Genomic DNA, 24118 nt, shown 5'->3' on the forward strand with positions numbered 1-24118 from the left:
ATATAGATCTTGGCGTGAGATTTTGGGGTACACTGCAAGTGAAGGTGTGGTTGTAGCACAGGTAGGCACCTGCATGCTAGTTTTAATTTAGCTAGCCCAGGTAATGGTAACAGTGTAAATGTGACGGCACACGTTTTGGCATGGACTAACAATCAGAGCACATATCCAGGATTCCCAGTGAGTATGTAGGCTGGTTGCTAACCTGTGCTGAAGCCTGTGACACCACATCTACACCGCTGTTTCCAGCACTAGTTAGACTAAAGCTATCATGAGTATGCCTACCTGTGCTACAATCACACCTTCACTTGCAGTGTAGACATACATGAGAGTGAACAGCAAATTGCACCTCACTTTGTATTGCAAAATGGCTCATGCAAAAGCCAATGCCATTTTAGACTGCACAGGGAAAAGCCTTACCTCATGAAGTAAATTCCTCTCCAAAGGAAGGCATTCTGGCCTTGCACCAAAGATGTTGCTGATATATGTAAAAGAATATACGCAGCGTAAGAAAACTGTAGTGTAACTACAATATACTGAACAGGGGTACGTGTTTTCAAGTGGATACCTAAAATTAGGCTCCTAAAACCATATTATAGCTACTTAAATAAATGGCCTGATTTTCAAAATTGTTGAGTATTTGAAATCTTCCCTTGACTCAGGTGGGAACTGCTGAATGCAAAGTGCAGTGCGTGTTTCCCTGGGATGCTTATAGTTCCAGATATCTAGAAAGCTCAGTACACAAGGTTACAGCCCCTTTCAATCTCAAACACTCCAAGTTAATCAGTAACATTTACCTTCATGCCCGAGGGAGTGACATCCACCATTAAATTACACTGTGTACCATTACCACAATTATTTCGCTGTGTTTCTGTCTCTCTGAATAGAGTTTCACAAACATGGATAAGAGTAAGAAAAGAGTAGTTGAATATATGGATAAAATATTGGCTGATAGTGAAAAGGCAGCCTCTGAAGACTTCCTATTTTCCTATAAGGGAATTTTGTACCCTGCTACTGTATGCAGCCCTGAAACTTTCCAAGCTCTTGATTCTTTTGAAGCCAGGAGTGACGATGTGATCCTAGTGGCGTATCCTAAAAATGGTGATTATTGCTAGCTTGTTACAAAAACTAAATGTGAAATGTTATACAGTAGTTATGAATGATTAGGCAGGATTTAATGCAATGATCACACGACTGACACTGTATTACAGATTGTTCAGATGAATGAAGTGAGAAGAATAATTTCGGCCATTAATGACTGTCATTTACTTTCTTCTCCCTTTGAATATTTACATTTTAAGTAACTATATGTCCAGTGTTTATCAGTTTAGAGAAAATGTTCCTGTGTGTGTCATTGTAGATCTGATTCAATGCAGATGACAAACCTTTACTAATATTTTGCATTGTGGTGATGAATGAGCTGAGAAGGAGACAGCTTGGCTGTCAATTTGACTTAGTTTGAAGGGCTGGTGGTTTGAAAAACAATTCCTTCACTTATTAATTGAGTAAGTCTCACATGGAAAAATTGGATCAAATTCCACTGTCAGTTCCACTGCTGTACATCTGCAAACTCTCAATTGAAGCCAAATTTACACAGCTGAAATGTGAGAAAAAACACAATGTGATTCAGAGATATGAGGGTAATCCAGATTTCACATAACTGTGATCACAAGTATTTCTGTCCACTTTACCCAAATTTATTTCTTCTTTTTAGAAGCCATTATTTTATATTTTGCTTTTGGTCAAGCTATTACTAATGGCTTACCTTGGATTGGCAAGTAGGAGCCTACTCAGTGACAGTGGTGATGCCTACATTTATCTGTGACATGAATTCACCCAGAGAACATAGTTTTTAATTTAGTGATTTATAACTAAATTGTTAGTCGCAAAGAAGTATGTGCTTCAGAACAGGACTGTTCCTGTTTGTTGACAGATTATTTAGCCCAATCATATGACACTTCTGTTCATTCACAGCTTGTCATAAACAACAGGAAAATATTCCTGTATCAAAGTAAGATTTCAGTTTAGTTAGTGTGACGAACTGGGAAAGTTCTTAATGTTTTCTCTGAATACTGTGTTGGTGCCTCAGTGTACCCTGGGCAGTTCTTAAGTATCTGGCAGAGCAAGGGCCAGTGCACCTAAATGCCTGACACTGTCTCCTAGCAACTGATGGCCTGGGCCCCTCCTCTGCAAAGGAGCCAGCTGAAGGTGTTGGAGACAAAGAGATCAGGTGACCTCCTGGCCTGGGAAAGGGGCTGGGAGGGGTTGTTAGTCTGGAGCTGGCTGGGATCAAGGGTGGAGGGCAGACCTGGGGGTCTGGCTCTCTGCTCCCCAGAATGGACCTAGCTGAGGGGTCCGGTTCACTGTACCTACAAGCTCTGTTTTAGACCCTGTTCCTGTCATTGAATAAACCTCTGTTTTACTGGCTAGCTAAGAGTCACGTCTGACTGTGAAGTGGGGGTGCAGGACCCGGTGGCTTCCCCAGGACCCCGCTGGGGTGGACTCACTGTGGGAAGCGCACGGAGGGGCAGAGGATGCTGAATGCTCCAAGGAGATACCCAGGAGGTGAAGACATGTGAGCTTCTTGCCCTGAACAAGTCTGCTCCAAGGGAGAGGAGGCTCCCCAAAGTCCTGACTGGCTTGGTGGGGAGCAGTTAGAGAGCATTGCCCGGTGACTCCGTGACAACTGGTGGTAGCGGCGGGACGTACTGCACCCCGTGAATGGTGCTGCTTGCAGTAAGTGACTGGGGAGCAGTAAAACAAAGGAGGGATAATGAGGACCAGGCATGCTGAAGGCTCAGAGTGGGACGGTTTCAGGGGGCGGTTAACCTCTGGGAGTGTGTGACCAGCGAGAAGGACTGTTGGAGTAACAGGGTCCCCCTGAGGACTGCAGCGAGCAGTCTCAGGGGCGGAAGAGCTTGCCGCTCGACCCTGGGAGAGAGAAGGATTTTTGCAGTAGCAGGGTTCCCCGGGGGATTGCAGGAGCAGTCCCAGGGGCGGAGGAGTCTGCAGCTCGACCCTGGCAAAGAGGTGGTGATCACGAGAAGGGCTGGCACACCAGGGGTTCTTCCTGGAAACCATGGGGGAGCCAAGAGCACACAGGCCTGTGAGTCCAGAGCCACTTGGGAACGGTGAAGTGATGGCCTATCACCATCTCCTTGAGAAGGACATTGTGATCCTGTGCACAAAGAGAGGGTTACGCATGGGGAAATTCAACAAGGCACAGTTAATCATGCAGTTGAAGGAGAAGGACCGCTCTGAGGAGCAGATTCCTGGCCCAGATGGGGCTACAAGAGGATCTGAGAGCAGCTGGAGCATCAGCCAGGCATCCCCGGGAGTCTGGTCCCCAATCAGACGAGGGTCTTCACGATTGGGTTCCCGATCAGGAGATTGGAGACGGATGGGATGGGAGCAGAGCCAGAGAGAGCGAGAGGACCGTGAGAGAGAGCAAGAGCCCGAGGAAAAGCTGCAGGAGAAGCAGCAGCAGCGTGGACTGGTGATGGTGGAGCAAAAAGACATAGGGGGCTGCCCAGGGGTCAGTGGGGAAACAAGCCTGCGGGGGCAAGACCCTGGGACAGAAAGAACTGTGGTGGTGCAGCCCCAGATGCTGAGGGACTGTGGGACCTGGGTGAAGTTCCCTGGGGTGAAGCCCCTCACCCTGCCTATGGCCCAGATCCCTGTGCAGACCCAGGAGGCGTCGGGCTGGCTGGTGGTTGGGGTTCTCCAGGATATCGGCTGGGAGGCCCTGTTGGGGAGTGACTGTCTCCCCATGGGACAGGATCCAGGCTCTGCTCCTGTAACGGCCGAGGGTTTGAATTCAAATCCAGGGAACCAATTGGCTAGGATGGAAATGATCAGTGAAAATGCAAATAACCTGGCTGGCAGGGGGGAGGGGCTGCTGGGCTCAGAATACCTGTCTACCTGTAACCAGCCCCCTGGGGCTGAGTGGGAGGGAGAGATGCTCCCCGCCCCCCTGCACACCGGAGAGGGGGCTCACACTGGCTCTGATGCTGTGACCAGAGCAGAGAGCTCGCTGCCTGCCCCCATTGGGACAGCAAGGGCAGCGCTGAGCATGGGGGGAGCTGAGATCCCAGCTGAGTGGGGGGACACCGGGGCAGGGCAGGGCAGCTGCCAAACAGGTTTGCCTGGTCCAGACGTGCTGCTGGGAACTGATTACACAGCAGGGAGGGAGCTACCAGGGACAGGGCTCAAGGGGGCTGTGACCCCAGGCACAGCCAGCGAGAGGAAGCAGGTCCCACTCCCTGCCCCAGCTGCTGAATCCCAGACCGAGCTGCAGAGGGATCCCTCCTTGGAGAAGCTGAGAGAACTTGCTGGCCACAGCGCTGCAAACCCCCTTGGGGAAGGCTGCAGGGACAGAGTCCTGCAGGAGAAGGGATTCCTGTACCGGGAATGGGCTCCCCAAGGGGAAGTAGAACTAGGGGGAATCGGGAGGCAGCTGGTGGTGCCCCAGGAATCCACAGGGTTCTTCCCATTTGAGCTGCTGGATGGGAGGAGAGTGAGGGGACCCCTGGACCTGAAGGGGGAAGATTGGATGGAGAAGGGGGAAGACCCCTGGAGGATCTCTTCCCTGAGGTGGGAGACAATCTCCCCATCAGGTGTTCCCCATTCAGAGTCACTGGGAAAGCAGCCGAGAACCTGGAGAGAGAGGTCAGGGACATGCTGGCTTTAGATGGGATCCAGCCGTTTTACAGCCCATGGGCCTCACCTGTGGGGCTGATCCCCAAGGGAGACAGGATGATCTGGTTTTGTGGGGGCTATCGGAAGCTTAAAGCCATCATAGTGTCCGATGCCGACCCCATGCCTAGGCCTGGGGAGATTCTAAACAAGCAAAGGGCAATGGAGAACTTGGCCCTGGCAGACACTGATAACATGTGCATCTTTAGCCAGACCTGGGAGGAACAGGTGTCCCAGGTGAAGAGGGGGCTGGGCTGCCTCAAGGAGGTGGGACTGATGGTAAAAGCTGGAAAGTGCAAGGGGGGGACGGCAGAGGTGTTGTGTCTGGGCCACAAAGTGGGAAGCGGCTGCCCAAGCCCAGAGCTGGCAAAGGCCAAGATGGGGGCTCTTAACCAAGGGAGCCCGAATCACAGACCAGAGGGCTGGGAAAAGACCCAATCCCAGCTTGAACCCCAGGGGTACTGGGGTGGCAAAAGGTGTGGGCTGCATAAACCTTCCCACATGCGGTCTGCAAGTGCCATCAAGCACACCCGACCTAAGGGAGGGCGTGGGACTGGACTGTCCTGGTGTAACTCACACCGAGGAATGGGAGAGATGCTGGGGCATCCATGGGAACCTTGGTGGGTTCGAACTTCCCCAGGTCACTGGCTCGAGTGACCTCGCTCAGTTCGGTCTCGAAGGGGGGAGAGATGTGACGAACTGGGAAAGTTCTTAATGTTTTCTCTGAATACTGTGTTGGTGCCTCAGTGTACCCTAGGCAGTTCTTAAGTATCTGGCAGAGCAAGGGCCAGTGCACCTAAATGCCTGACACTGTCTCCTAGCAACTGATGGCCTGGGCCCCTCCTCGGCAAAGGTGCCAGCTGAAGGTGTTGGAGACAAAGAGATCAGGTGACCTCCTGGCCTGGGAAAGGGACTGAGGAGAGAGGAGGGGTTGGGAGGGGTTGTTAGTCTGGAGCTGGCTGGGATCAAGGGTGGAGGGCAGACCTGGGGGTCTGGATCTCTGCTCCCCAGAATGGACCCAGCTGAGGGGTCCGGTTCGCTGTACCTACAAGCTCTGTTTTAGACCCTGTTCCTGTCATTGAATAAACCTCTGTTTTACTGGCTAGCTAAGAGTCACGTCTGACTGTGAAGTGGGGGTGCAGGACCCGGTGGCTTCCCCAGGACCCCGCTGGGGTGGACTCACTGTGAGAAGCGCACGGAGGGGCAGAGGATGCTGAATGCTCCAAGGAGAGACCCAGGAGGTGAAGACGTGTGAGCTTCTTGCCCTGAACAAGTCTGCTCCAAGGGAGAGGAGGCTCCCCAAAATCCTGACTGGCTTGGTGGGGAGCAGTTAGAGAGCATCGCCCGGTGACTCCATGACAGTTAGCTACTATCCTTGAATGTTAATGTTTTTTCTTCCACAGTAATTGATATCATACACAGGTATTTGCAACTAAATACATTCAACACTTGTGACGATTTTCACTTCTGTAGTCTCTAAACAAGTTTCTATCTTGTTTCAGGTTCTAACTGGCTTGATCAAGTCCTAAATGACTTGGAAATTACAGCTAAAAAATATACAGAGGAGGAAATTAATGAGAGAATGAATATTGCAAATGAATTATTGGTATTGCCACGTCTAGAATTCGGGGATCCAGAGAAATTTAAGGTCAGCATGAGATGATACTAGAAATGTTAATATGAACTGTAAGAATTGATAAACTGTAATGGCTGAATTTTACAGGCTGTGGAGGACTCTTACCTCCCACAAGGTGTGATCAGGTCAGCACAATCAGGGTGAAATGAATTTGCTTAGCCAGTCCATGACTGGAAACCATGGAGGTTCCGACAAGGGGTGGATAATTCATGCAAATAACCTCCCCACCACAGGGTTTCCTTAGATTCTGATCTGTCGCTCTCTCCTTTGCACTATACTGTCTCCATAGAGCTGACTATGTGGAGAGGAGGGTTTTAAGAGCCTCCACCAGAAAAGAGGCAATTAGCAATGGGACTGGGGGTTGAGGCAAGATTCTATTATTCCTCTCTTTTTCATTTTCAGGGGAGTCCCCCATTCTGATTGCTAACAGCTCCTTTTGTAACGCTCAGTCAGCGCCAGGGTTGATTTTCTGCCACATGGTTTCCCAGGATTTCATGCAACTGGAGGGACCCCCACCCCTTATTTCAGAGTTATTGAGGGAGGCAATGGGAGAGAATGGAGACTCTGCATTCAGAGAAAAGGGTAATAGGAAATAGGGTAATAGGGAATAAGGTAGGGAATAGTTCTGTGGCTGGTGCTTTTGAGGGTCTTCCCCTTTCAAACTCTGCACTGTTCTGCAGATCTAGGTGGGCCATAGAGCGTGGAAGGTCTTCACACCCACAGAGAGGCAAGATCAAGAGTTGGTATTGCATTCCTCTGTTGCAGGAAAAGGACATTAGATATCACTGAATGGTGTTAGGGCCAGTGTTCCCTCTAATTTTTTCCATCCATGTGCAGAATGAATTTTGTTATGTGCATGATATCAAGGCAATGTGTGGATGTCCACCACCAGTAGAAACAAAAAACCTAGATAGGATATATATATCTTTAAAGAGTTACCATAGGGATAATTATTCCAGCCAGGACAGTTAAGCCATTTTAGAACTAACTACTCAAAGAATTAAATTTAAGTGTAAGAGAAATAAAAATTATGAAATGCATAGACCAGTCAAAAATTCAAACAACACATTACTTTTAAAGTGCTCAAGAAAAACACCACCACCAATACAAGTATGTGTTGGGAGGTGAGGGAAAGACAGAGTGTGTGTGTGTGAGACAGAGGGTACGTCTTCACTACCGGCCGTATTGGCGGGTAGCAATCGATTTCTCAGGGATCGATATATCGTGTCTCATCTAGACACGATATATCGATCCCCAAACGCGCTCCTGTCGACTCCGGAACTCCACCAATGTGAACGGCGGTAGTGGAGTCGACATGGGGAACCGTGGACGTCAATTCCGCGCCATGAGGATGGTAGGTAACTCGATCTAAGATACTTCGACTTCAGCTACGCTATTCACATAGCTGAAGTTGCGTATCTTAGATCGATCCCCACCCCTAGTGTAGACCAGCCCAGAGACAGACACCAGCAGTCACCAGCAAGTTCTCTGCATCCCACTTCTGAGCCCTGTTGTGGCCTCACTGCTCTGTGGATATGGAGTACTAGGGTGGGAAGGGGAGGTGGATACCCTGACATCAGTGCATCCCCCCCCTACACACACTCTGCACAGCAAGCAGGAGACTCCTGGGAGCAGCTGGCCAGGGGCTCCAAAACAGAGGGCAGGAGCAGTGCGGCAGTGGGGGAAGGGACACCCAAAGAGTACAGCACTTGGTAGACTGCTGAGGGGCCGCGTAGATTAGAGGGAACTTATGTTAGGGCCATAGAATTGCAGCAAATTACTCCAAAAACAAGAGCAGACTGAGGGGGTAAACACAGCAAGGTGCTAACCCTTGGCCCATGCACAGCTCTCCCACAGAAGACAGCAGTAGTAATCTGCCCAAGAGTGAGGGCGGGGAGGAGTGTGAAGGGAACACTGATACTTTTGGAGACACATATGGTGAAACTGAGGGGCAATATCAACTATCGGGTTGGACCTGCCCCTGGGATCCTTTCCTGGCTCTGCGTACCTACTGCTGGCAGCATAACCACTTCATAAATCTGATCGGAAGCCAGAACTACAGCTGAGATATTTGGATATATGCTTCCTCTCAGTCTGTGGCTTTTCTGAAGTGTCAATGGGCAAAAATGCCCAAACATTAGGGACAAATGTGCAGATCAATGAATAAATAAAAAAGGATAGTGGGAGTATGAATGAACAACAATTATTGGACAAATATTACTTCCCATCATAAGGAGGAGTTTCATTCATTGTCAAATACAGAGACCAACAGGAGCAAAAATTCAAGAGATATGTGATCAATCCTAGATGAACAACCTCTAACACTAGTACAAAGCTCACGGAATCTGCAGCTGCTGAACAGCTGATTTATATGCCATATATACTCCCTGTAGACAGAACTTGTGTGTGCTTTTATTTTATCATTTTTGTAAATAACTGATTTTATTGCCTGAGACTTCAGATGGCCCTCTGTTTAGCCAAAAAGCTCTCATAACACAAACAAAGCAAACCGCTTCATGCTGTCCTGTCAATGGATCTCAAAGCCTGACCTAGAAGGCTCTGCTGTAGTAGCAGAGATATCATCCTGTCTCCTGGTCCATTAGAAGCTCATTCAGATTAATCTAAATTGTTTTGAAAAATCCACTTCTTTCCCCCTTCGATTTTCCCCGTTTCCCATATTTCATCCTTCTCCACCTTTCCTTCTCTCATCCATCCAAAACACTCCCAACATCAGCTCACTAGCCTTGAAGTAATGCTCCTCCTTCCACTGCCGCATTGTCTCTCCTTGATCGCAAAGGGCTAGCATGGGAAATCTGTGATGGAGCCAGAAAGGGAAGAACCCAGGACTCCTGACTCTCAGTATCATGTGTTAGCCACTCCTTGCATTTCATTTTATCAAACTGAAAAAAAAAAGGGAGAGGAGGGAGGCTTGGCTCATGATTTAGGTTGGCTTTTATTCTGTTTGAACTGGATTTCCTATCTCTAAGGACAATAAGACAGAGCTATGATGCTGATTTTTATGTCCTTTTGGAACTGTAGAAAGATATTCATTAGTCACACATCATAATACCATGCTCCTATATAGCTTTTTTAATCAGCAGATCTCAAAGCACTTTACAGAGGAGGTAAGTATCATTATCCCCATTTTACAGAAGGTGAAACTGAGGCACAGAACGGAGAAATGACTTGTGCGCAAACACTCAGAGCACTAGACAGGTACTCAGGAGACCTTTCCATCTGCTTGGCCACAAAGCCACTCCTGAGATGTCAGTAAATGCACCCTTACTGGGAGTCACTAGAGGCAGGGCCAGCTTTAAGCCGATTCCCCCGATTTCCTGGAATCAGGCCCCATGCCTAAGAGAGCCCTGCGCCTAAGAGGGCCCTGCTCCAGAGTCTTCAGCTGCATTTTGGCGGCGGGGATCCTTCGGTGCCACAGAAGACCCGGAGCAGACCCCCAGCCGCCGAAGTGCCACCAAAGCCCCGGACTGCTGCCGGGTATTGGAATCAGGCCCAGTGGGTCATAAAGCCAGCTCTGACTAGAGGGCGCTATTGCAGAGGGGTTTGCTAGTTCTGTTTATCTGAATGTGTAAGAGTTAGGTTTTGGAAAACAGGAGAAGTGCTTATTGTCAGCCGTTAGATAATGAGTGTATCACTGGTTCTGCCTACACTCAGCTGGACATCTCAAAAGAACAGGCCCCCCTATTTCTAGTCAGGCGGGAAATACTGTTAGAACAGGGTCTTGCACAGTATACATGGGACCACATTCACTAGAGGGCATTACAGGAACATTAATAATTGGGAGCATAGTAGTTAAAGTTTGAAAGAAATGAGAGATTCAAAAAGAACCTGGAAAAATTAATGCTAATTTGCCTTAGATTCTGCCGTATGTTAATGGTAGTGAAATAGTCATCCTCTGAATTGGCAGGAAATAAATATTATTTCCTGCTAAGTCTAATTTTTTTAAGTAAATAATTCTTAAAAAGATAACATTCTATTAAAGAGGCTATTTAATTCTGCCTTTCTTTCCAATTTTATTTAAAGATGATGAAGGAATTACCTTTCAGAAGAATCATAGTAACACATCTCTCTCCTCAAGTCCTGCCCAAATCTATTTTCAAGAGCAAGGCCAAGGTGAGTCCTCATTTACAGTATCGTAGAAAATACCCACTGTAATGACTCTTTCAAACCCGTTTGGATTTCCTCTATGTTATATGAAGGGCCTTGTGTTTTCTATGATTCCATCTAGGTTTTGTGGTTGTGAAGATAAGATTTCTGCATCTGAACTGATACAGTGTTGTGTACTGGGACAGAGGACAACTGAAAGAATAGCTTTAGGTTGGGAGTAAACTGGTCTCATTCGTCTACATGGTGCATGAATACTGAAATCTAATGCTGACAATTTAAATGTTGACTGTTTCTCTGCTATCATGTCAGCAGAAAATATCCTGCTAATGAGCTTAGCCATTCCTTATTTTTCAAATAAGGTAAAATTAATTAAATTGATTCTACTGATGCTGTGATTGTTAAACAAACAAACTTTTTCTTACTTAATTATTTATATTACCATAGCACCAAGAGCCCTAGTCATAGACTAGGATCTCATTGTGCTAGGAAAAGTACAAACTTTTTTGTATTGACTTTCAAGATTTAAACAAATAATTCATTTACTTATATTTTTTAGATACTACTGCTGGTTCGAAATCCAAAAGACACCGCTGTATCTTACTTCCATTTTTACAACAATATGCCTGCACTTCCCTCCTTCAGCTCATGGGATGAGTATTTTACAGCTTTTATGGATGGAAAATGTACACTCTGTTTTTCAGCTATTCTGATTAATTAATGCATTGGCAAAATGGGCACTGGGATTCAGGAAGACGTAGGGCAGATTCTGATCTTAGTTGTAATGTTATAATTCAGGAAGAACTTCATGGTCTTAGTTAGAGTTATTCTAAATGATGTAATTGAAATCAGCCTGTGACCCCTGAAATCAAGAGATAATTCATTCACTGACACTGACTCCCTCTGTGATCTTGAGTAAGTCATGTGAGCTCTTATGGCCTGACCACCATTACCCTGAACTTTATACAGTCTGAAACATAGATTTAGGAAATTAAATATGAGTTATATTATCGACTATGCTAATACAGTACTTATTAAAATAGTGTGACGTGGTAAGGCCAGATGGCTATAGGAAAGTAGTGAGAAACAGGTATGTTAGCCCCAGGCTAAACAAATCCCTGTTACCATGGTAACTAAATGGTAGTTGCTCCAGGTTAATCAAGACACCTGAGGCCAATTAAGATCTTTCCAGAAGGCAGGAAGGACACCTGGCACGATCGAGAGGCATGTTTAGTAACCTAGGAGACCCTTCCCCAGTTTGAAATGTTTTGTTAAACTTTTCTATTCCAAATTGCATTTCACTTTCAAATTTGGTCAGTTAAAGAAAAGACTACAAAAAGGGTGAAAAGAATCCAAAATGGCTGGATCAAAATGAATAACTCAAAATAAAATTTATTTGGAGTTAAGTGAAACATTTTGGTTGATTTTAAACTAAGTTTTTTTTCTACTTTTTTGATTCAGCAAAAAAAACCCCAAACAATAATAAAAAAACCCCATTGTTTTTGGTTCAATCAAACCAGATTCTGTTTTGGATTTTTTGATTCACTGTCTGAACCAAAAAATCCATCACTCGCTCAGCTGTGATAGGGAATACTGCAAAGAAGAACCTCCTTTCCAAGCCAGCCAGCAGTCAGACAGGATATCTCCATAGCAAACAGGAGTGCGCTGGAATGTTCAGCTGGCTAGCTTTCCAGCTTGTATGCTATGTCCCTAAGGTGGTTAAGAGAGTGCTTAGTCCTTTCCACCTAGTATAGTCATTCTTAACCTTTACTGCAGTCTGCACCCCTTTGGTTCTCAAAATATGTTCTCGCACCCCTTATCACTCTTCTCGCACTCCTTAAAATGTATAATGTTAATAAATACATAGGCTTGATGAAACAAAGTAGTTGTATTTACATGCCTGTGCTTAATTTGTGTTTTCAATGATTTACCTTCTAAAAAAATCTGGCATTTCTCGCATCACCAGAAAGGGCATCTCGCACCCCCAGGGGGTGCGTGCACCCCAGGTTAAGAACTACTGACCTAGCAGATGTGTGCCCTTCCATTAGTGGCCAGTATTAGCCTTTAGACGGAGGGAACACTTATTGCTTCTGTTCAGAGGAGGAGTAGCAAAATGTGTTACTGTAGTCCTCACTTCAAAACCCTGTCTGACACCAAGAAGTCAGCCTAAGCCTGTAAAAGGAGTCCACGTTCCTTGTCTCAGTTCATCTTTACCTCATTATTACTGAATCATTCTGATTTTCTGGGGTTTTTTCCTCCAGTGTGTTGGGGCTCCTATTTTGATTATTTAGTTGACTGGACAAGCATATGGATGATGAAAATGTTATGTTGATAACCTATGAAGAGCTGAAAGAGGTGAGGTTAATGCTGTTTAAAGGAATCTTTGCTTCATACTGAATTAATACATAGCTAATGATAACAACACAGCTACTAAAGCCCATGCAAGGCCTACAATTCATTTTGTTTTTGATAGAAACCAACAAAGCAAATTTTCATGAAAATTTAATCAACAAGCCACATTCTATTAAAAAAACCTCATGTTTGAGTGGAAATTTTTAAATCCTCTCTACTTAAACCCTATGAAGAAATAAGTCAGATGCAAATGTCATATAGTCCTAGTTTAAGATCTCTGAGTAGGGTGGAATTTCACCCTCTGTGACCACCAATGTGCCAAGAAACTTGAATCTAGGAACAAAGAGACTTTAGAACGAATTAGGCCTACATCTAATAGTATTCACTTCATTGGGAAATGATTAACAAGAGCCAACATCAGCCTTGCTGTAAGCAGGTGTAACGCTGTTACCTTTCAATGGATTTGCACCCATTTACTTCATTTAGCCCTGAAACTCAGATAAAACATTGTCACAAGAAAACTGGCCAAATTTTTCAGTCCTCTCTGTCAAAACTTTAATTGTCTTTAGTGGGAAATTTTGCCAAAATGGAAGACAATGGTTACAGATGGACATATCTTAATGTGGACTAAAATGTGGACTTCTCCAAATCTCTCACATGAGTGAGCTGGATGGAATTGTAGTCTACATATTGCATTAAAACCTAAATTACAGTAACATGAAGCATGTCAAGCACTGACAGAATCTGCAAAGTCATCTAATAACAATTCCATTTGCATATCAAGGCTGTTTTTAGCATGCCTTCCTATTATGCCCAGCTACCACAAAGCATATAGAGAGTGACCATGAAGAAAAGCTAACCACTCGTATAATAGGTTAAGTGGAAAAACCATGTTCAGAGTGATCTAATTTCTTCAGTGCCTGCAGTGTGGTACCTTGGCCCCACACTAAATCTATTTAGAAAAATCTTAGTATAGTCTCTCTCTCTCTCTAAGAGGTTGTCAGCTTTCCACCAGAAAATGCTGATTCAATGGATTCTATCCGTGGGAACATGTAAATTGCTTCAACACTTTCGATGGAAACCAGGCAGGCCGACCTATTGCCTGCTTTCTTGCTAGCTCCCCAACCCACCACCTTTCTGTTCCCATGCTTCTTGGCAGCTTCAGTGGTGGAACTGAGGTTGTCCCGAGCTTTCAGGCTCCTTGTTCCCCAGCAGCCAGGCTCTATGGCAGCCCATCTGGTGAGCAATTATAGAGCTGGGCTTCCAGGCTCTCCAGTTCCCTAACTACCAGCAGTGGCAGATTAACCACTGGGCCAATGGGACCTGTGCCCAGAGGCCACAGCTAATTGGGGGCCCTTGGAAAAATGGGTGCCCCAACGTGCTCCGCCTGCTTGGTGCTGCTGGGGAATGGGGTGCAGGCGCTTGCCCCACTCCCCGGCAGGAGCATTGGGTGGGCAGACCCAGCTGGGGTACCAGTGCAGGAGTGCTGGGCAGGGCAAGCCCCCATGCCCCAACCCCATTTCCCCAGAAGGACTGCTGGTAGGGGGGTGCGGGGTCTGCAGGCAGAATGGGTGGGGAGGGGACCCCACTTGCTGTGGCCCAGGGCCCCACAAAACCATAATTTGCCTCTGGACAGGAGTCTGGGTGGCTGGCTTCCAGGGATGCCTGCTTCACGAATGGACCAGTCGGCTCCTAGGCTCCCTGAGCAGCTGATTCCCTAGCTCCTTGGGCTACCAGAAATCGTATTTCATTTTGGAAACACCACAACCTTTCCACAATAGGAACATTTCAGCATCTCCAAAACAAAATATTGCAGAATTTCAATTTTTGGCCTTTCATCCTGATTCTTGATGAAAAGTCCTGCAAATTCTATATTTTTGGTAGGATGGAAATTCTATTTCCTGGCTTGCTCTGAGGGGCTGAATTATTTTATTTTATTCTCCTAGTTTTCCTCTTATTATTTTTAGGTCCACTATTGTCAAATCCCATTAGAACACCTCTTTCTGCTCAGGGCTGTATCTGTCAAAATGCACCGTCACTTGGTGTGTGAAGAGTACAGAATTCCTTTTTCAGGCATGTGCTTATTTGCAAATTTCTTAGCAATGCCCTTTGCTTCAACACACCTGAAGTGTATGAATACTAACAGGTATAAACTTTCTGGACTCAATTATGTGCTGAAAAGCTCTAGGTGGTATTATTATTACTCACTTGTATGCATAGCCACATATAAAAAGTATAGAGCTCACTCTTCATTTAGACAAAGTATCCTATTTGCATGAGTAAGGAATTCAGGAGAAGGCCCTCTGAACAGAACCTGCCCGGAAGTTACACCTCTTAGAGTTTCTCAGTGATGCAAAATGAAGTAATTCTGCTACGTGAAAGTACGAACCCTTCAGAGATAGTTATAATCACTCCACAGGTGTGATCCAAATGGAATGTTGTTTCAATAATATTCACTCATCTTCCTTTTTTTCAGAATGAGACATTAGGACTGAAAAAAATAGCTGACTTCTTTGGATTCTCCGTAAGTGAGGAAGAGATTCAGACTGTTGCAGAGAAGAGCAGCTTCGAAGCTATGAAAGAGAAATCCTTCAAAACCCATGGAACATTTGGGAAAATTCTCTTCCGTAAAGGTACATTTCTGAAAACTCTATAAATGATCACCAGTCCCTTGAAGTGAAGTCACTAGCACGGCACCTCTAGCTGGCTGGGTGAACTGAAAGGGCAGGTTCTGTGACATCACAGGCTTGGCAACTCTAGCTTGCTGGTGTGATGTGAAGGCACAGTCTTCTGCAAGGGTTCATAGCTCAGGAACTTCTGTCTTGCTGGGATAATAACCAGGCAGGGCCGGCGCTTGCATTTAGGCGACTTAGGCAATTGCCTAGGCGCCAGCATTATTAGGGGGTGGCATTTTGCCGGAGGGGGCAGCAAGTGACTCCGGTGAAGCTGCCGCAGGCATGCCTGCGGACGGTCCGCTGGTCCCGCGCATGGCTGCGGCAGCTCCACCGGAGCCGCGGGAGCGGCTCACGGGGTGGCGAAATGGCCGTGCGCCTAGGGCACGAGAAACCCTGGCGCCGGTCCTGTATCCATGAACCTTTTATTGCTGGGTGGATGGCCAGGGAAAGGCCTCTCTGATGCCACTAGAGTAGCACTGATAACCCCTACTGTAATGAGCACGTAACATCCACCTCCAATCTCAGGCCAAAGACAAAATCCAGAGTGCATCCAACTATAGGTGTTGAGCCAGATTGTCCCTGGGCTAGTGCTATGGCTGTTATTGGTGGCTGTGGAATCTTGGGCTAACACAGAAGCACCACAATCAGTGCAGAAGTTAAAATTGCCTAATACAATTGCTGCAGTGACTCTGACACTGGTCAAAACCTAGTCCCAGATTTGGACCTCAGCGTCCAAAATATGGGGGTTAGCATGAAAACCTCCAAGCTTAGTTACCAGCTTGGACCTGGTAAAGCTGCCACCACCCAAAAAATTAGAGTGTTTTGGGGCACTCTGGTCCCCACAAAAACCTTCCCTAAGACCCAAGACCCAAATCCTTTGAGTCTCACAACAAAGGGAAATAAACCTTTTCCCTTCCCCACCTCCAGGTGTTCCTGGAGAGATACACAGAAGCAAACTCCATGAGTCTAAACAGAGGGACTCCACCCTCCCCGTTCCCAGTCCTGGAAAACAGAATTTTTCCCTCTTCACCCAGAGGGAATGCAAAGTCAGGCTAGTAAATCTAACACACACAGATTTCCCCCTGACTTCTTCCTCCCACCAATTCCCTGGTGAGTACAAACTCAATTCCCTGGAATTCCCCACTAAAGAAAAACTCCAACAGGTCTTAAAAAGAGAGCTTTATATGAAAAGAAAGAAAAACATACATTAAAATGGTCTCTCTGCATTAAGGTGACACATACAGGGTCATTTGCTTAAAAGAATATTGAATAAACAGCCTTATTCAAAAAGAATACAATTCAAAGCACTCCAGCAACTATACCTATGTAAATACAAAAGAAAATATAGAAATCACTATCTGATCTTTGTACTCACACCTTGGAAACAGAAGATTAGAAAGTAGGAAATAGAAATCACTCCTCATAGCCGAGAGAGCATACAGGCAGACAAAAGACCCAAGAACGAAGGACTCACACACAAACTTCCCTCCACCCAGAGTTGAAAAAAAATCCTGTTTCCTGATTGGTCCTCTGGTCAGGTGCTTCAGATACTACTTTCCAGGTGAAAGAGACGTTAACCCTTAGCTATCTGTTTATGACAACACTACCACCGGTTAGCTCAGGAAAGCACTCTGAGATACAGTGGAGTTACTTGTAGCTCACATTAACCTAGAGCTCTATTATCTTTCATTGGGATTTCACTGAATTCCATCCGTTGTGGGGGAGACTACATCTGTCTCTCCCTCAGCCTCACCACTGGCCTATCTCTCCTGATGTGTGGATCACATGGTCTCCAGAGAAAGTGGAAGATGTTCTGAAGACAGTTTACCCCACCTTATAGAGAATACATCAGATTTGTGTGTGGAAGTTCCCCTCTGTGGGTTATGAATCATGGGGGCATTATCAGGCCCTGAGTTAGGATCGTTGGCTGCCATAGGCTGAGAGTGGCACACAAGAACACAGCTGCTCATGGTGGAGTGTACATGGAGAATCTGATCTCTTCCCCTACATTTATTTAAGAATAAGCACCACACCTAACAATATACATGCTTAGTTTGCAGTTTGAAGACCATCTTATAGAGAAAAAAAGCTACAGACTTGGGGCCAAATCAGACCAGGTATAAATGAATGTAATGACTCTTGAATATTACAAAATGGATGTTTCTGGGGCCAGTTATTTCTGAGATCTGGTATGATTAAAACAGAAGATATACCAAGAACTTTACCAGTGTTTTAAAAAAAATCCTCCATCTTAGAAATGGCTTCTCCTTTCAACTCATACATTGCTGAAAAATTCTCCTGTCATCACAAACCTCAAATGTAGAGGCACAAGAAGAAAGTACCAGTTCTTAGGGATATAGATGGGGGAGTGAAGGTTGTAATGTGCAAAAATCAGACTTGCAATGGAAAACTAGTTACAACTTCAGTCAAGAAGTGATGATTCTTTCACTCTAACAAATGATTATATCATATTTATTGTCTGCAGGAACAGTTGGTGACTGGAAGGACCATTTCTCTGAAGCTCAGAATAAAGAAATGGACAGAAAATTTGAAGAGTATTTAGCAGGAACTAAAGTGGGAGGAAAGATGAAATATGGGGTGTATTGCAAAGCCTAAAAAGCAACATCTAATGTGACTGTTTCCCTTAGTATGATTTGTTCACTTGTTTTTGTACACTGGAAAAATCATCTAAACTTGTATGTATCCAAGTGTAAATAATTATGTTCTAGTCCTTAATGCCAGCAATTTATGTCAGATGTGTGCTTTAAATTTGATACCTCACCCTGCTTAATAGATGTTTTATGTATGCATATGCCCATTGTATGGCATTGCCTTAGAAAGGAGCCCTAGACTTCATTATCGTCTACGCTATTCTGAGGAAGTATCAGGCAGAAGCACCATCAGTTATTTAACCATTCTATCAAAAACAATGTAATCGGTGAGCCAATTCTGCACTCAGAAATCCCTTGAAATTGATTTGATGTAAGTCAGTGCAGAATTAGGCTTAGAGTGTCCAGATGATCCAGATGTCCGAAAACGATAGAAATTCCACCAAATAGATTAGTTTTTGCCATTAACATTAACAGTGACTTGAATGTGGCTATCTTCTGGTGGAACAGGCTGATTCCCTCCAGAATAACTGTTAGCTAAGCAACTTTTCTGTTTCTGTTTTTCTGCTTCCACTCATTATTTGTATGTGTTCTTTAAAATCTTTGATTTGATAAGTGCATTAAAAATGTTATTAATTGGTTTATCTTGTCTCAATCAGAGGGGGGCATGTTGAAAGCCTGGCTAGGGTTGCCAGTTTTGTTTGGACATATTCCTGGAGGTTTTATCACATGATATAATCTTTAACTGAAGATTAATCTTTAATTCCTGGAGACTCCAAGGAGATCAGGACAAGCACACTTAAGTGAATTTAGCCAATAATCTTTGAAATCTAATGAGAAGGAATAATGAAATAATTGCATCCTTTGCATCTAGGATTAAATTGTTATTTATGTGCCTAAAATATGAGGTCCAAGAAATTATCAATATTATAATTAAATATTATTATTTCTCTGATACTGCCATTTTGCTTCAGAAATATATATTAATTTTCTAGATACCAGTGTTTGATCGAAATCCCAAAGACGTAGCTACATATTTCTACCATTTTACCAATGGCATGTCTCCACTTCCCTTTTATGAGACCTGGCATGAGTTCTTCACAGCTTTCATGACTGGAAAAAGTACTGTTCCTTTTTCTACCTATGCCAATTTTTTGACGTGTAGACTAAATCTGAAAATATGGAATTTGTAACCCAGAATCATTATGCTTTTTTCATTTTATTTTATTACAAAAATGACAGAGGTTAATAGAAGGATCTTCAGAATTTCAGAGAATCTTCTTTAATAAGTGATTAATTTGGGGAACATGTATCATTTTAATAAAAATCACTGAGGAGAAGGAGGAAATAGTCTTATAGGAGCAATCTAGAGTTTATAAGGAAGCCCAAAACCTCAGGCTTTTGGGCCCAAGGCTAAAGTTCTATGAACAGAGTGAACTGGAACTCCCTCTCCCTTCACTGATAAGTAAGAATTTTGAGGCAGATCTCTCCAAAGACTGTTGTGGGATACATTTTTATTGCTTGTGTGACAGAGTGCTAGGTAGGAAACCCTGAGTAAACACTCAGTTCAGAGCCACTGCAATCAAGGCAGACCTGTGCCTAATTTGTGGATGGGGCAGGGCAGAAAAGCCAATTAAGCCATTAACCCAAGCCCACAAATAGGCACAGGAAGGAAGAGCACAGGAGCAAGTGAGAGGGAGATTGCTCTACCCTGCTCGTAAAGGTGCTAGGTGTGTGGTAAAGGGAGGATAGGATTAAAATTCAGAATGATCTGGACAAACTGGAGAAATGGTCTGAAGTAAATAGAATGAAATTTAATAAGGACCTCCTGGCTGGGATGATTTAGTTGGGGATTGGTCCTGCTTGGAGCAGGGGGTTGGACTAGATGACCTCCTGAAGTCCCTTCCAAGCCTGATATTCTATGATTCAAAATACTCAAGAAGGAACAATCAGTTGCAGAAGTACAAAATGGGAAATGACTGCCTAGGAAGGAGTACTGCAGAAATGAGTCTGGGGGTCATAGTGGATCACAAGCTAAATATGAGTCAACAGTGTAACACTGTTGCAAAAAAAGCAAACATAATTCTGGGATGTATTAGCAGGAGTGTTGTACACAAGACACGAGAAGTAATTCTTCTGGTCTCCTCTGAGCTGATACATCCTCAGCTGGCATTCTATGTCCAGTTCTGGGTGCCACATTTCAGGAAAGATGTGGACAAATTTGAGAAAGTCCAGAGGAGAAAAACAAAAATCATTAAAAGTCTAGAAAACATGACTTCTGAGGAAAGATTGAAAAAACTGTGTTTGTTTAGTCTGGAGAAGAGAAGACTGAGGGAGGACATGACAGCAGTTTTCAAGTACATAAAAGGTTGTTAAGAAGGAGGGAGAAAAATTGTTCTCATTAACCTCCGAAGATAGGACAAGAAGCAATGGGCTTAAATTGCAGCAATGGAGGTTTAGGCTGGACATTAGGAAAAAACTCCTCCCATGTAGTTAATCATTGGCATAAATAACCTAGGGAGGTTATGGAATCTTTGTCACTGGAGGGTTTTAAGACCAGCTTAGACAAACATCTGTCAGGGATGGTCTAGATAATACTTAGTCCTGCCATGAGTGCAGGGGTCTGGACTAGAAGTCCTCTCAAGGTCCCTTCCTGTTCCATGATTCTACGATCCCTGTCTCTTCTCTTGGGAGGGCATACTACACTGATGCTGCTGCTCTGAATACCAGTCTCACAGTCATCTGTTAAGGGGAATTCAGACAAGTAATTCCCCATTATTTGCTCAGTGCTGCCTCACAAAACTGTACTGCAGAAAGTACTAGTAATTACTTTATTTCCTTAAATGAGATGCATATTCCTTTTTATGAGCTATACTTGTATTAGTCAATAAAGCTTAATGAGATGGACTCTATTACAGCAGTTTTACACTGGAGTAATTCCACTGACATCAGTAGAATTACACTGAAGTAACACTGAATCATGCCTTGTGTTTTAAAAACATAGCAACAAACTCCAGTTACTGAAAGTGATCAAAATGGCTGATCTTTAGAAAAAAATAGAAATACTAAATTCCTCATTTTCAAAGTGTTGGTACATGTGTTATACATACTAATACATACATAAATGTTGCTTCTTTGTAAGTGGTGTTAGCAACTGGAAGAATCTTTTCAATGAAGTTCAGAACCAAGAAATGGAGAGAATGTTTGAAGAACGCCTAGCAGAAACTAAGCTGGGAGCAAAGATGAAGCATGAGGTGGCCTGCAAAGCCTGAGGACTAAGAAAACATTGTTAAAGCAACAGTTCCCCACAATTCTATCAGATCAATTGCATTACATGCACTTGAAAAGTAGATCAAGTGATTCAAACTTCTCTGAATGTTTGTAAATGATCACAACACTCCAGCTCTCTTTACAGTGACAGCAGATTCTCAGCATGCTTAGACTGCATACCTTTATTCAATGCTATTGTAATCAGTCATACCCAGACCAATACTACAGCACTGCTCCCGTACATATCACCTGGAAGAACCTCTCTCCCTCACTATCCTCTTTCCCCGCTACAGTTGTCCTATCTCACCCAATTCCATCAGTAAAATATTTAACAGCATTTGGTATGTGGAGACATTTTCAAAAAATGTTTTAACTGAGGAATCCCTCTTCACAAATGGATTTCTACCAAACACAGGGCCTGATTCAATCCCAGCTCAAGTCAGTACAAATCTTTCCATAAGAAGACCCATAATAAGCTTTGCTCAAATGGAAGGAGAGAGAGAGAGAATTTATTAAAATAAAGGGAGCACAATATTTTCTTAAGGCTTTTCATCTTTCTGAAAATAGAGTCTTAGTCTGGGTCTGAACGGATTTGGGAAACTTGCCTGCAAATTTATGGGCAAATTCTCTACTGGTGTAAACGAGGGAAACTCTAATGGAGTCAGAGGCATTGTGCCCATATATACCCACAAAGAATTTCACTGTTAGTATCCCAAAATACATTAGCTTGATTCTCTTCTTGGTTATATGTGTGTCAATCAGCAGCAGCTCCATTGAAATCAGTGAAGTTACACCTGTATAAAATTGCTGTCAAGGAGAGCAGAGTCAGGCCCTGTACAAATTTTCTTGTGTGTCATTCTTAACTCTTGCTTTTGTTATTGCTGTAGCTATAATACAATTAAAACTACAGACTAGCAATGGCTTATATGCTATTTCACAGATTCTGTTGGTCTCCAAGCCAGAATTTGGCTTGAGGTTTTAGGGTAGCCCATCCTGATGCTTAGGGTCGCTAGTGGGATAGCGGCTTTCAGAAAAAGGTGTGAAGTGTTCTGAATATAAAAGGCACTAACTGGATATGGTAATATTTGCAATAATTGAGTGAACAGGGATACTGAAATACCCTGCACCCTCAGCTTTCCATGCAGTAGGCAGGGAAAAGCTGATTGGCAGGGGAGGGTAAGGACACTGGTGCTCCCGTGGCCCATGTGGTACTTGTATGGATAAAGAGAAGACTTTAATCTCCATGGCTGGAAATCTGGCATCTTTCCTAAGCACTAACATTCAACAGAAAATTTGATAACAAGAATAATATTCCAGGCATGCTAACCCAATGCCAAGGTAAGGCAGTCGTTCAAATACTGGAGCCAACAACACCAACAAGTGCAAAGAGATGATAGAGAGGGTCAGAGAGAAATGATAAAAATGACCAGAGTATAGTGAAATAGCGAACAACTTGAATAAATGCCTATTGTTTCTCTAGGGAAAAATAGTCTCAAATAAACATATTCAGTGGGAGTATCTAGGAAGCAGCAATGCTGAAAGGGATTTAGGGATGAAAGTGGTCAGCAGACTAGTATGGATAATACTATATGGCTGTTCTGAAATAGTACAAGTTTAGGGTTATCCAGACTGATTCCCCACTCCGGCACTTCGAGTGCGGAAGGTGGGGGCCCGCAAGGATTCTAAAACTTAATACTGGCCACTTCAGACTTGTATTAAACTCCCAAGGTTACAACTTTTCTCTGACCTTGGATGGGTAGATGCTGCCACCACCCAAGTGCAAAAAAACCCTTTGAAAACTCAGAAAGGAGCATTGGGAAATCTTTCCTGTGAGGTAGCCTCAAGCCCTTTCACCAGGGAAGAGCTGAGAAAGAAAACAAAGAAAATCAGCTGTTGCCACCAGCTAATTAAAGAACGTGCACAAACCTCTTAGGGACACAAAAATCCAATCCAGGAATTCCAGTATTAAGTTTAGAATCCTTGCGAGCCCCCACCTTCTGCACTCAAAGTGCCAGAGTGGAGAATTAGCCTTGACATAGAGGCAGAGTGGTGGCTGTAAATTCCATGGCTGTAAATTCAGCAACTTTCCTAAACCCTAAAATTCAACAGAAAATCTATAAACAAGAAAAATATTCCAGGCATGCTGACCTGATGGCAAGGTTAGGCAGTCATTCAAATACCGGAGTCAAGAATACTAACAAGTGCGAAGAGATGATACAGAGGGTCAGAGATAAATTCTTAAAATGGCCAGAGTATAGGGTGCAAAGGGCCTAATGAAACAAAGAGGTGATTTTCTCCTTTGTGTGGCTCTACTTGACTATGCTTGAAATATTGTGTTCAGTTCTGAGAACTTCAGTGCTAGAAAGATATTGACAAATTAGGTGCAGTTCAGATAAAATCAACACAGATTATCAGCAGGGTGGAGGGATTGATTTATAAAGAAGATTCATAGAGTGAGCCAGATTTTGCTCTCAGTTACACCAGTTTAAGTCAGGACTACCTTTGTCAAAATCTATGGAATTTCTGTGGATTTTCAATGGTGTAACTTAGTGGAGAATTTCACCCAGTATGTATAGATTAGCTAAATGGCAGCTAAATTGGGACAAGATAGCAGCTGACACCTTTTTGACAGAAAGCAGAGGAATATATCAAAGAGGCAGAAGAATTCTTTCTTTTAACGTCTGGGTGTATGAGACTATACGTGTGTCTCTGAAAAAGAGGGAGTTTAATCTGAATGGGAAAAAATCTTGACAGAGAAGTGT

The 24118-nt window shown here is 44.1% G+C and overlaps 1 protein-coding gene across 1 annotated transcript; it reads left to right on the plus strand.

The window, feature by feature from the left end:
- The first annotated feature begins 896 nt into the window (after positions 1-896).
- LOC115648738 (sulfotransferase 6B1-like) lies at positions 897-18093 on the plus strand. The gene is given in 8 exon segments (XM_030556796.1): positions 897-1098; positions 6195-6340; positions 10370-10459; positions 11010-11136; positions 12712-12747; positions 12750-12805; positions 15279-15435; positions 17963-18093. Coding segments are annotated over 8 exon segments (945 nt in total).
- The last annotated feature ends 6025 nt before the right edge of the window (positions 18094-24118 follow it).

This window comes from Gopherus evgoodei, chromosome 3 (assembly GCF_007399415.2).
Source record: "Gopherus evgoodei ecotype Sinaloan lineage chromosome 3, rGopEvg1_v1.p, whole genome shotgun sequence".
NCBI lineage: Eukaryota > Metazoa > Chordata > Testudines > Testudinidae > Gopherus > Gopherus evgoodei.